Genomic DNA, 13,721 nt, shown 5'->3' with positions numbered 1-13,721 from the left:
GCAGATCAGTGTGCTGCCACGTTAAGGTTCCACTGTCCACACCTTCACCATTATATGGGATAAAACAGAAGGCAATGGCATTAAGACAAACTCCAGAAGACCAAAATAAATCTCTGATGAAATTGTCAGTAGTAGTCAGGTATGGAAGGCTGAGCTGGCACTGAAGCAGTGCTGCATCGGTCCACTGAACAGTATTGCTTTTATACAAACTTGATTTACAACGATCAGTCCTCACAAGGAAGTTATCTCTGATCATATAATAACGGACAGGTCTTCACTGTGAAATATAACGCGTATAAGACAGGGACTTTTCAGAAAAAAAGTGATGCAGTCTAAGGACCCGAACGTAACTTAGGTTTGCAGAGAAAAAAAATCTTGATTTAAAACTATGTAGCTGGATCAAGAAGACTTTGTAGTCACACTGTAGTCATGGATTTGAAAGAAATAGAGTATTTTTGAAAATAGGTAATGATAGCATATTCATACTGTAGCTCAGTGTTCAGACAGGAAAGACGGTTGCTTTTTTGCACATCAGGGGGAAAGAAACACAGGCATGCTCATGTTTCAATGCCTGTTGTGCTTGTTTTACCAGCATCTTCAGTTCCTTGAAGACGACAACAGTTGTGCAACATGTAAAACATAATTTGACAAAATCACTGTACATTTAGTCATATTTCTAGCTTTGATATCTACGCCTTCCGAGAAAACGCTCAATGAGGCTTTAAACTATACAAAGCAATCAAGATGTAGTAGAATTTGAAATCGTCAGGCCTCAGTATAAAAGTCTTCCCAGGCTGCTGACTGTCCAAGCTAAACAGGAAACTGTTGTGGGAGGAATTCCCTAATGCTTTCTTCACACTGCTAGACTTTGGTAAAAACTACTCACCGCTACTGGTCTGGGATGTGCAGCAGAAGATGGGAACTGAGCAGGCTCCTCAGGTAATTCTGCCTCACTTTCATCACTGGAGATTCGGCCATGGACGAGAGGTGAGGGGGCGCGAAGACTGGCCTCATCCTGCCGCTGCTTCTCCTCCTCTGTGGTGCTCTCTGACATAGCCGTAGACCGACTGGAAAACAAAGTCAGTTAGTATGAACTATACAATAGCATCCAGGAGCTGGATGTAGTTTTACCACCTACAACATATCCATAGATGACACGGCAGTGCTGTGTACTACCATGCCCTACATCAGCACACATTCATTATCCTTCTATTTGGATTAGTAGTGCACCCAAAAAACACATTGTGGAAAAGAAATGTAATAAAATTAGTACATTTAAATTTTCATGTGTAAGGTAAAATATGTCAAACCTGTTGTTTTGATTTTGATGATTATGGCTTACAGCTCATGAAAATCAGAAATCCAGCATCTTAAATTATTTGAATATTTCCTAAGTGTTTCCTAAGATGAAGTCACAAAAAAAAAAAAAAGATTTACAATGTAAAAAAGTCCCACATAAAAAATATGCTCCTTTATACACTCAACATTGGTTTGGGCTCCTTCACCACTAATCATTCCACCAATGCAGTGTGACGTGGGGTGGGTTGTCCTCTAATCATAAGGTTGGTGGTTCGATCCCCCGCCCCTCCACAGTCCAAGTGTCTTTGGGAAAGACACTAAACAGAAAGTTGCTCCCGATGCAGTCAGCACCTTTCATGGCAGCTCTGTCACCATTAGTGTGTTAATGTGTGTGCGAATGGGTGAATGAGCAACACATTGTAAAGTGCTTTGAGTACCACTAAGGTAGGACAGAGCTATACAAGTACAGAGCATTTACCTATCACTTGATAGCAGCCTTCAGCTCGTCTGTATTTTTTGGGTCGAGTGTTTCTCACCTTTGATCTGAAAAGAGAACTTCGGACCACTGAGCAACAGTCCCTTTTTTTACTCCCTCCTTTGCCCAGGTATGATGCTTCTGACGCTGCCTCTGGTTCAGGAGTGATATTAGGAATGCGACAGTTGTAGATTCTTTCCTGAAGATGTCTGTGCTTGGTGGCTCTTGATGCATTGACACCAGCCTCAGTCTGCTCCCTATGAAGCTCTCCCAAGGTCTTGAATCCACTTTTCTTGACAATCCTCTCAAGGCTACGGTCCTCCCCGTTGCTTGTGCACCTTTTCCTACCACACTCACCATTCAGTCTACTTTCCATTAATGTTTTCATACAACACTCTGCCACCAGCTGCCTTTTCAGCAGTGACCTTCTCTGTCTCCTTGTGGAGGGTGTCACTGATTGTCTTTTTGGCAACTTTCAGGTCAGCAGTCTTCCTCATGACTGTGGTTGTTTGTTCTGAACTAGACTGAGAGATACACTGTATTTGTACTGTTTGAAAAGTAGTTTTCCTTATACTCCAAATGAAATATTGTAATATTTTGAGATACTGGATTTCTGACTTTCATTAGCTATAAGCCATCATCATCAAAATTAAAACAAAAAAGGCTTGAAATATTTCACTTGATGTGTAATGAGTCTAATATATTCAACCTTCTATTTCTTAAAAAAACAACAACAAAAAACGGAGGAAAAAAACGAAACTTTTCGGAATGACCTCTATTTTTGAGATCCACTCAGAACTGCTTGAGGATTGGTCAAATAACTTTGGAAACCTTTGTTTCACATTTTTAAGTCACACAAAGCATGCAGCCATAAGGGCTACAATGTGTTACTCTCTTGTGTACGATTTTGAAATGAGCTATTTGTGGTCAGTCTGAATAGGTCTGTCATTCTGGCAGCCAGTCTGGGTCTGCCACCGTCCTGCCTTTTCGTCAAGAACAGTCCTCTCGACTAGAATTAGAACCAAGTCAACTCGAGGTGGAACACTTGTTGAGAGGGTGTGCAACATACACACTCCTGCTGCCTGACAATTACACAAGTATGGCTACCTTGCTTAATACTGCCTTCCTGCTTACTTTTCAGGAGTTGACCACACATCACTGCTGCAGGCCAAATTATGTCTGATCAGCACTGGCCATTATTGTGTTAAAGAGGGCAGTGTAAAGCTAAAAAAGTATGCCTCATTAGCTTTAGTAATGCTTGTAACCTGAAAGCGGGAAGGCTGGCCAGAGGTCTCCTGCAGTGTGGAGCACCAGCCTGTTCTCTGGGGGGCTCAGGGCTGGGGGACCGTCCAGTGGAAGAACCTCCCTCCAGGGCTTGGGTCCCTTTCTCCCGAACCTTGGTCTTCAGCTCCGCCACGAGCTGGTCAAAGTTCTTGCTGCGGCCCACCACCTTTCTCCGCTGGTGGATGGAGTGAATCTGCAGATGAGTATTCAGAAATTAGTCACCATTTCACTTTGCCTGTGTGAGTATTTAAATAGTTCATTTCAACAGGGTTATGTGAATGGCCGGCCATGCCAGTGGTTTCAATCACAAGATTCCACTGCTTTCCCTTTCCATCAGACAGGCCTTTCCAATGAGTAGGTGATGCAGCTCTATCTCTCTCTTCAAAGCCAACAGACTCCATTAACAAAAACAGTAATTTGACCCCACAGAATACAAGAGTTACTGATCTACTGCTGCCTTGATTGGTTAGTTTGTGTTACTGTGTGACTTCGGTGTTTCAACACATCAGTTAGGATCCAAATAAGCTATTAAAACATAAAAGTCACACTGTAAGGCCGTTGGCCCCTGAAGAGATAAAACTGCTTTACTTCCTTGTTGGAAAGTCAGCTGCTACCACTTTGACAGGTATGTTAAGCTGTAAGCTGGAGGCACTGGAGTAAACCAACCAACACTGTAGATACGCTCTTGTCTTAACGTTTTTCTACTATGTCTTCTGCCGTCATTGTTTTAAACATGGTCCTGGATGCATTACATTTCCATTTTTTTTCTAGTTGGAAAAACAAAAGACATTCCAGCTTTTCAGTGTACCTGTAATATGTCAAATATGACCAAGGTTATTTGCACAGAAGGGAAAATACACAGTTTACACCCACAAAGTTGGAATAGTCATTGTTTTTAGACACATTCTTCTTTTTATTTTTATTTATACACATCAGTAATCCCTTCTGACCAGGTGCAATGATTACATACTGAGTCCCAGTTATCAGGTGAAACCAATTCTGACTTTGGGATCTGACTGAAGAGTGGGACGTCCTGCCCATTGACACCATGAACAAGCTTATGGACAATATACCACGATGTCTTAATGCATTGATCCATGTCAGGGGTGGCCAGACTCAATACTAGTGACTGAGTGACATTTGAAAGAGTAATACTGGACATTCTAAAGCATGAAATCCTCTCGAATATGTGTTTCCTGTTATATGGCCAAGGTTGAAAAATTGAAACAAAACCCTGAATCCTATTGTTCAATCTTCCCAATTTAGTTTAAGCCTGAATACACAGTTTGCAAAAGTTAACTGAGGTGTTTTTGTTTTTTTTACTGTGATATGTATTCGATGTATATCGTGATATCAATCAAGCTTTGAGAAGATATACACTTTATCAAAATGAATCACATTGTCACTATCATTTAATTTGAAGAGGTAAAAACATATTTTATTCTATTAACTTTATGGGCAACAGTGTAATTTAAACATTTTCATATGGTGTCGGGTTTCAATTTAAGGTTGTAGCTATGGCTCAAAAATAAATCACGTTTTTAGGTTCATTGGCACTGGTGGCCAAATAGTCCCCTTGCAGGTCACATCTCTGTGTCAGGAAATGGACCACTGTTATAACACATGAAGCTGGAACTGGAGCAAAATGAGGAACAGAAATGGCTCAGGCTTTAACATGTGTCATCAAAAAGAGCTTCATCTGATTTGTCCCCCTGAAAATCTCTAATTACTAAGCCAAGCAATTTTTAAAATAACTTATTGTAGTTATATTGTATGAAATGACAAAAAAACATGACATATCCCACTTATCTTACACTGCAGCAGGTGAAATCAGTTCATGTTTGATATCAAATGACTAACATTGAATTTTAAACTCGCACTACTGATGTGTCACTGTAATTATGCATCACAGTTGTTTGAACAACACATTTCTAACTTCAAAAATGAATGCTGAATTAATAGTTAAAATGGCTGCATGGCACATTTCACTGTTTGCAGGTAGGAGAGGAAATGCAGCCACCTACTGAGAGTCTGTACACCTAGGATGCAGGAGGTTTTCCTGCCTGTTTTCCCCATCACTCCTGTTATTTCCTCTTAATCAGGTCATCCTGTCTCTCCCCAGCTGGATGTGGCCTCTCACACTCACTTCCTCCTTCACATGCACCAGCCACCATATAAGGACCCTTCCTGTGCTGAGAACCATTTTCACGTCCTAGTATCAGTCGGTGCTGATCAGCAGAAAGGAGCTGTTCCTGCACTTTCATTCATCTAAGAACATCTACTCTGATCTCAGAGTCATCATTGCTTTTTTTCTTCTTTGCTCTTCCAATAGCAATTTTTTTCTTCAGTCATGACAGTTGGCCTATGCCATCTTGTGATGTGACACATTTCAGTAAAGGGGAAGGTTTTGAAGACATTCAAACAGGATCACTGCTTTAAGCGCAAAAATTCTACGATTCACTCAGCTGTAAACACCGGGTCAGCAATAAGGTCATCTAATTTCAGTAGCACTGTTAAAACACACCAAACGCTAAAAAGCCTTCAGACTGGATTACTGGTAACCAATTCTTCTTCAAAGAACAAACTTTCACCGTATAGAAGTACATTTCATGCACTGAGTAGTGCATGACAACACAGAGGCAAAGACAGTAGAGCTCATCAAAAAAGGCATTGGCAAAAAGACTCAAAGGACTTTTTTTTTTTTCGTGGTTTGGTCTTCAGGTTTTTCAGATGTCAAATTGGTGCATGCAGACCCAAAGTGGCTGGCAACGGACTCATTGTTGCACTGCTAGTTACAGCTATAAAATGATCAGTGGGTACAAAAGGTGAATGTTTCCAAACAGAACATTAGGGCTCACTGAATGGGTTAATGGATGGAAAAAAGATGTGAAATGACGCTATGTACACCTGTGGGAGAGTTTGGAGTGTCATGTTACACAGCGGTGTCCACCAACATCATCAAAATACCACTTCTGGAAACATCTTTTTGAAGAATGGTGATCGTCTCTGTGGTGGACCAGCAACCTGCCCAGGGTGTACCCTGTACACACTGTACCCTGCCTTCACCCTGTGTAGGCTGGGATAGGCTCCAGGCTATTGTGTGGTTTGTCTGCGTATTCTTAAATAGATCACAATTTGTCTGCAGTGCACTTGTTCTAAATATAAAACAGAAGTTTACATCCACTAGTAAAGACCATGCAAATCGTGGTAGTGTTGAGTTTTTAGTGAGTCCTCCAACTCTTAATTTTCTATGATGCAGCTTTGTCGCAAAAAATAATCATTTTGGTTCTTACATCAATTTCTTACAGTTCTTTTGGAAATACGACTAAATCTGCTGGGCCAAAAACATACATACAGCAATGTATTTGTTTGAACGTCCTCTGATCATTTGTACCTCAACTAGGTGCTTTTGGCAGCCGTCCACAAGCCTCTGATTGCATCTTTGACCTCTCTCCTCTTGACAGAATTGGTATACTGTTAAAGCTGTTGGCTTTCTGACACAGAGTTGTTTCTTCATCACAGTCTACAGGTTCTTGATGGGTTTAACTTAGAACTTTGGGGAGACAAGACTAAACCTTAATTCTACCCCAATTTAGTAATTTCTTTACTACTTCTGATGTGTTTGGGGTCATTGTCTTGTTGGAACGCACAACTGCCTCAAAGACACAACCTTCTGGTTGATGATTTTAGGTTTTCCTGGAGAATGTGGAGGTAATCCTTTTTTGTCTTTATTTCATTTATTTTGTGTAAAGCACAGGTCTACTGGCAGCCCAACACTGTAATACTATTACCACCATGTTTGATGGTAGGTTTGGTATTTTTGGGGTTAAAGGCTTCCCCATCGAGCTTTAAGGTTCTGCTTCCAGAGGAAGAACTTCTTTCTCAGCCTCTCAGTCCATGGTGCTTTAAGACACTGTGGACACTGACAGCTGTGTTCCTGCAGCTTCTGGTTCATTGCAGAGCTGCTTTTTGCTGATTCTTGGTTGAGTCTTGACCATCCTGACCAATCGTCTCTCAGCAGCAGGTGATAGTTTGTATTTTCTTCCTGATCGTGGCAGACATGCAACTGTACCATGAACTTTATATTTATAAACAACTGTTTGCACAGATGATTATGGGATCTGAAGCTGCTTTGAAATGGTTTGAAGTGACTCTCCTGACTTGCTCAAGTCAACAATTTGCTTCTTCAGATCTTTGCTGACTTCCTCAGACTTCCCCACTGCAGTGTTTGTGGCTGAGTCTAATGAGTGGATCAGGTGGGTTCTATTTAAATTGGCTCAGAGAAGTCAGCAGCTGTAGGCAATTGTAATCACTCACGAAAAGTTAAGAGGCCATGCCACTATGTAAATTTGTCTACCATAGCTTTGTACATCACCAAAATTGATAATCCAAGTTGATGCGCGTTTTTTTTTTGGGCCCATCAGATCTCTTCATATTTCCAGAAGATCTGTAATAAATCTTGTGTATACCATATAGTGTATTGTGTGACTTCCTGTTGCGCACACACTGTGCTGTGGTTTACAGATTTATTTTAGCTCAACTAGTAACACTAAATATCTCTGTGCCATCTGCTAATATTAAAACTAACACTTACCTAGAACTGCTATTTCAGGTCTGCACACGTGTCTGCTAACATTCTTTTGTCCAAGCGCCTCACTAGCAAGTAATCAGTCATTGCGCTTTACTCAAAATTGCATTTATTCACCTGATTAATTCATCAATCAATCAGTCTTTCAGTTAGCAATGACGAATCTACATTCAATGTTTTTTAACAAGCTTTTTCTGTCACTATCTGAAAAGCCTCTGTACCAAAAATATCTGATCGGTTGGCTGTTGTCTGAGCAAAGACGTGACCACAAACTCACAACCTACTTTGCTGCTCTGATGTGTTCTAATTGGGTCAAAAGCAAAAGGTAAAAGCTGTCTCTCAACCTTCTAAACTGCACAGAAAAGAAAAAGAAACTTGAATAACGGAAACAAGAAAGACAGAAAGGTGAGGAAAAAACTGCAAAGACATGACAATCTGAAGCAAGAAAAAGCAACGCATTGGTCTGCTGGAGCTCAGTGTGTGTGTGTGTGTGTGTGTGTGGGGCTTACATTGCAAGTCAAAAGGCGAGTGCAGACTTTCTTCCTGTCGGGGTCAAGGACGCCACAGTGTTTGTCCAAGTCACACTCCCGCTCTGAGGACACATAGAAACCATCTCAGCTACAACGTCACAGTCAATGAACAATTTCAAACATGTCAATATCTTTATATCCCACACAATGCGCCAATATTGTCAACAAAAAGCTATCCTGTGAAAAACATCATTAATTTACAATAGCCAATTTTCTACCTGGCATTTTCTAATCTCTCTGTTTTTAACCACTTGACACAGAGGCAATTTCATCCATGCTTCCCAGTAATCCATCTCTCATGTCTGACAGAACAGAAATGCTCCTGTTTCAGTTGTGCTTTACCGAGATAACCACTTAGCATCGAATGAGACTGAAGTTAATTTCTTTTAGTTTTAAGCACATAAATGCATTTATTGTTTATTGGGCTGCAAGTACCACTAAAACTAAAAATCCTATGTGGGCCCTGGGAGAACACTGACACTGAGCTACTAATGTGCTTTCCCTCTGCAGACACAGTACAAGAGTGGGTAAATTAGCACCGCCCCGAGTAATCCCTGTGTCCAGGGTGTAAACTGTTGCACACGTAATTCTACAATCTTATGACATGAGATTGTCTTACTACTTCCTCTTAAAAATTTTCTGCTTGGATCTAAAAAAAAAAAAAAAAAGGATATTTTTCAGACAAACATGATCAGTAGAACTGGCCACATGATATGTGCCCACTACTCTACCTATTATTCTTTTTATTTACCCAACACTATCCATTTGTACTCACTGGAGGCCACTTTGTTGTAGGGCCTGGGGACCCGGTGGCCTGGCGCTGCAGAGGGTTGAGAGGAGTCCTTTCTCTGTGTAGGGTGTCTGTCACTGGGTGAAGGCCGACCAGGCGGAGTGCCTCCATGTGGCCAGGGAGGGTCTCTGAGTGACGGAGGTGGAGAGCTCATCGAAGGCTCCAGAGGTGGCGGCTGCTTGAATACTGATGACTCTGTATGGCTGCTGTGGGAGGACTTCTCTAGTGGGGAATGTCTGGGTGATGGGAGACAAGCACAGAGTTAACTTTGGAGGATGCGGGATAAACTAAAACATAACTACTGCATTAAACGAAATGTTTAAAATTTTAATGCTAGCAGTGAAATCATGTCCTTCTCTCCTTGCGTGCCATCCTTTAATTACAAGCTGAAATGACAAGCAGTAAAATTGCCGCCCAAATGGTGCCGCTTGACACAAGACCTCCGACACTCGATTTATGAAATACCAAAAAAAACATTACATACAATGAACTCGCCAAGAGTTTTATAACTAAAATACAAAACTGGCAAAGTAAGACATTTTCATGGCCGGTGCAGTAACTTTCCTCTCAAGTAACTCCATAGCCAAGAAGTAGCCCAGCACATAATACCCTGTAGAAGAGTAAAGTAGAATTTTTTACACCTAATATTTTGAAAAAAAATTCAACTCTGAGATATTAAATGTAAATCAATGAGCTTTGGAGGCGCAGTAGCTTGCCTTTGTTGCTACTGAACTGGGTAAAGTGAGCCACTTTCCCATTTCCAATCTTTATGCTAAGCCGTCTGTCGATTTATCAGACATGAAAATGGCATCAATAATGTCATCTGGCTCCTGGCAAAGTCTACAGGTGCATTTCCCCAAACTTAAACAAGTGTGACTTTGATTCAAACAAGCTCAGACCTTTATTGTTAACACTGGGGATGGTATCGTTGTCAGCGTACTATTCTTACTGACACTGCTGATCAATCTGGTACTTTACTTTAACAATACTCTTATTGGTACTTTTTGATTGGTTTTTGTTTGTTTGTTTGTTTTGGTTTTTAAGAGAGAAAAAATAAATTAAAAACAGAATTCCGATTGCTTTATTTCCTCATACATACTGTATTAAAACTAGCACCTGGGAATCATCAGAGTGCTGTGGACAGTGTCACAGCTTCACTCACAAAATATAACAAAATGCAATGCGTTTCATTCAATTGTCCTGTATTATATCAATATTAAAAGCTCCACCTTGAACAGACATTCAGCAAATGTCAGCGCATTGTGCCAATAATACCTCTCACTCTTCACTTTTGAGTGCAAAATTAGTTAAAGGACCTTGACAGTATTTTTATTGTGTGATTTTAATCGTTTTAGTGAAGATACAGCTGAAGTACTTCTACCACTAACATCACCATTCAGTTAGATCAACAGTGAACATAAAGTAAGACAGAGTTTGTCACTAAATCCTGCTGCTCTGTGCTCTGAAAGTGAAACTGAGATAAGAGTGACAGTTGAGGTGAGGCTCTGAATTTCACACTGAATTTAGGAACGCAGCCACAATTAAACAAACAACTGAAGAATTCTTACTTTCAATCATTAGTCAATGTTTGTATAAATTAGTGAACTCCGAGTTCGGGCTTCCAGCAAACACAACACACCTGGTTAGCCAGGGATGGGCTACGAGCTCAGCAGTCAAACTGAGCATTTCTCCGTCTGTATGTGATGAACTTTTGCTGAATATTTTAACAGATTGTGCACATTTCTGCTCTTACATGCAAACGATTTGTTACATATGTGGCAAAGAACATGTTCTGCATCAACTCTAGAGAAGTGTAATCATACTTCAGAACTTTGTCATCCTTGTGACCTGCACTGAACTGCAGGTGGGTGACAGAGAGCTGCTCCGCTTGTCACACACTGTGGGAGCTACAGAGGCTCCGTTATGGATTTGGAAAGTGACAATATATCAAAGACATATTTTCCAGTGGTGGCACAGAATGTACAACACAATGTTCTTACTTTCTAAAGTACCAATGGCAGAACTGTTAACATCGGAGCTTATCGATCCCCTGGTATTTAAAAACTCGGTACCCATCCCTATGCAACATGTTATTTAATGATCGCCGGGCTCAGGTTTGAACTTGCCCGCTTTATTCTTACCGTACTCCATCCTTGGAGTTCTTGGAGTGTCTGTGCTGGGGGGGAGTGGAAGGTGAAGGTGGGGCTGCCCGTAGCTGCCCAAGGCCCTGGCCTCGACCCTCCCATGATGAAGCAGAGGCAGTGTTGGTCCCATGAGAAGGAGAGTGGCCATGATGCGGTCTCTGCTGGGGCTGAGGTGCAGGAGTGGGGGAGCGCAGTCGGGCGTACAGCTTGGCCAGAGGGCCATGTCTCCGCTCGCAGTGCTTTTCAAATGCCTGCGGCTTCACTACTTGACCACAATGGCTGCACACCACCAGGTAAAAGTCATCATGGCCTGGGTAAAGGCCAAAGATGGACATGTCTGAAAGGAGAGTGGAGGGGAGCAGTCGTAAGAGAGAGAACACAAGGACTACAAAGCTGTAAAAGAGGAAACATTGCAATGTCACTTTGGGACAAGGGTTAATGCTGCAACATGGAAATATGCTAGATTGTCTCACTAAAAAGAGTCCTGGTGAAAAATACAGCTAAACACCATTTAGAAACTTACAGTGCTGCAATATTCAGGATTCTGACAGATGTGTGTATGCGTGGGTCAGTCTATGATAGATGTATATTAATGTTGCAAAGTACGGATTTATCCAAAACAAATCCTTACGTAGATGTTAACTAAATAAGAAATGAGAACAGGAAGAAAGAACACAAAACTTGTGTGAAAATGTGTGGACGTCTGCTCAGCCTTCTTAATCATATCCTTTTTTGGCTGTTACTCCCATGTGATGCAGATGCAGAATGGCAGAGTGTGAGAAGATGAACACACTTCCGCAGACATACTATCAAGGTGCTCCTTGTGAGTTATCATGTCATGCTGTGACACACACACACAAACACACACACACAGGGGGAGCGTCTGTTGGACAGCTGCTGCTGCAGACAGTCAGGCGAGGTGCCAGAAGGTGCCTAAGCACAATACTATCCAGCATTAATACTCGCCCAGGTCTCTGCAAACCAGGAGCTTCATTTAGTCACTGCCTCTGGCCAAAGCAGGAGACGAACAAAAAGCTGAGGTACAGAACCACAATACAAGAACACACAGCGTATAAGGTCATCAGTCATGCCTTCTTGTTTTCAGACATCCAAAACAACAACAGCCTTGACTACGTCTTGTAGATGTTGGTGTGCAGACTTACCCTCTTTACTGAGTGACATGGCCTCTGCAGCCTTTTTGCCATTCTTACTGCAGTCATCCACATCGGGCCCTGAAACATCCCATATCACACACATGTTCAACAAAACCCTTGGGAGGTAGGGTGTTTTCTAAATGATGTACGTCAGGTTCATCAGCAAGACAAAGAATAACTTCTCTTCACAAATTCTGTATATTAACAGGCCCTTAAGCTGTGTTATATAAAGGACTGATTTGCAGGTCAACTGCTTCTCCACGGATGGCTGCTGGTTATTTTTTTCTTATCATCTTTGGTTTGCCAACCAATACGAGGAACACTGTGTGGCTGAGGAGGACTTTATTTGATAGTTCTGGGCAGAGTAGCACTTGGAGGGATGCCAGACAATGAGTGAGCTTACATACTTAAAGCAGGGAAGGGCAAGAGCACTTTTTAGGCAGAAGTCACACATTTTAGGATTCCTGTCGGATACAGAAATGTTACCATCAGTAAAACGCACTGACAGTCAAGTGGGAAATTCAAGATGAAGCGAAAAGAACACAGAGTAACGTTTGCTCATATCAAAGGCTGGGCCAGCATTTACATGGTGGCAACAGCATCAGACTCCTCCTCCGTCACCGGTGTCTACTCTCAATCCTCCTGCTGCTGCTGCTGCTGCTTGCGTTAGCATGCTAACGCTAACTGCCTCGTCGTCCACGGCTGCCTGCTAGCTAGCCTGCCTGCTAGCCTAGCTTTCCACGGCAAGAAGTTGCTTACCCAGCCATCCACACTAGCCTCCTTCCGCTCTGATGCCACCGCTGCCCGGCTGGTTTCACTACAATCATACGCATCGCTTCAGCGCTGGCAGCCTATTTCGCGGCCCCAGTGATCAAACACAGGCTATAATGGTTAGGTCTTGCAACTATCACTCATTTTTTCTTGAAGGCAGCGTCTGCAGTGGGACCTGGAAGAGAGCAACATGTTACCCACCCAGCGCTAGGACCCGGCAGGGTCTTTGTTTGGGTAACATGGTTAGCTCAGTCCTCCGTTTCCACGAAAATAAACCCCGGTGCTTTGGCTAAATGGCTTCGCAGCTGCCAGTGTTTGCGTCAAGGTGCTTCCTTACCATCCGCCGCTGTCACGCCGGCCCAGTCGGCCCAGGCAGTCCAGCTTTGACCCACGAAATCATCGAGGCTAGGCACCCGCCGATCCAGAGCAGCCATTACTTTTACTGCGCGTTCACGCACCGCCATCATCACTGCGCGGCAAGCAACTTACGTCATACCTCGCGTTCTCGACAGGATAGGAACTTCCTGCGTGCGCGTTCTGGAGACACCCACACAGAGAGGCAGGGACTGGACCAGACAGGGTGATGACACGGTGCAACAGGCAGAAGGCTACCTCCTGATTCCCAACTCAAAGATGTGAAGTGACAGGGATCATACAAGCCAATTTCATCGTTTGTTTTTATACAC

The 13,721-nt window shown here is 42.4% G+C and overlaps 1 protein-coding gene across 3 annotated transcripts in view; it reads right to left on the bottom strand.

Moving 5' to 3' along the window:
• Nucleotides 1–13,502, bottom strand: part of atxn7l2a (ataxin 7-like 2a) — a 34,764-nt gene extending 21,262 nt beyond the window's left edge. For all 3 annotated transcript variants that reach the window (XR_521136.1, XM_008304705.1, XM_008304707.1), the window contains exons 1-7: nt 13,373–13,502; nt 12,274–12,342; nt 11,108–11,447; nt 8,952–9,202; nt 8,156–8,238; nt 3,040–3,251; nt 887–1,067 (exon numbers count right to left, since the gene is read on the bottom strand). Coding sequence is in view for 2 of the 3 variants with exons in the window: in XM_008304705.1 (XP_008302927.1) it covers nt 887–1,067; nt 3,040–3,251; nt 8,156–8,238; nt 8,952–9,202; nt 11,108–11,447; nt 12,274–12,342; nt 13,373–13,502 (1,266 nt within the window). In the remaining variant the exon portion in view is untranslated. The remainder of the gene's footprint in view (nt 1–886; nt 1,068–3,039; nt 3,252–8,155; nt 8,239–8,951; nt 9,203–11,107; nt 11,448–12,273; nt 12,343–13,372) is intronic.
• Nucleotides 13,503–13,721: the final 219 nt, after the last annotated feature.

Source organism: Stegastes partitus, unplaced genomic scaffold (genome assembly GCF_000690725.1).
Source record: "Stegastes partitus isolate 25-593 unplaced genomic scaffold, Stegastes_partitus-1.0.2 Scaffold2296, whole genome shotgun sequence".
In the NCBI taxonomy this organism is placed as follows: domain Eukaryota; kingdom Metazoa; phylum Chordata; class Actinopteri; family Pomacentridae; genus Stegastes; species Stegastes partitus.
Note: the sequence above shows the minus strand (reverse complement) of the source record. Positions and strands in the feature narration are given on the sequence as shown.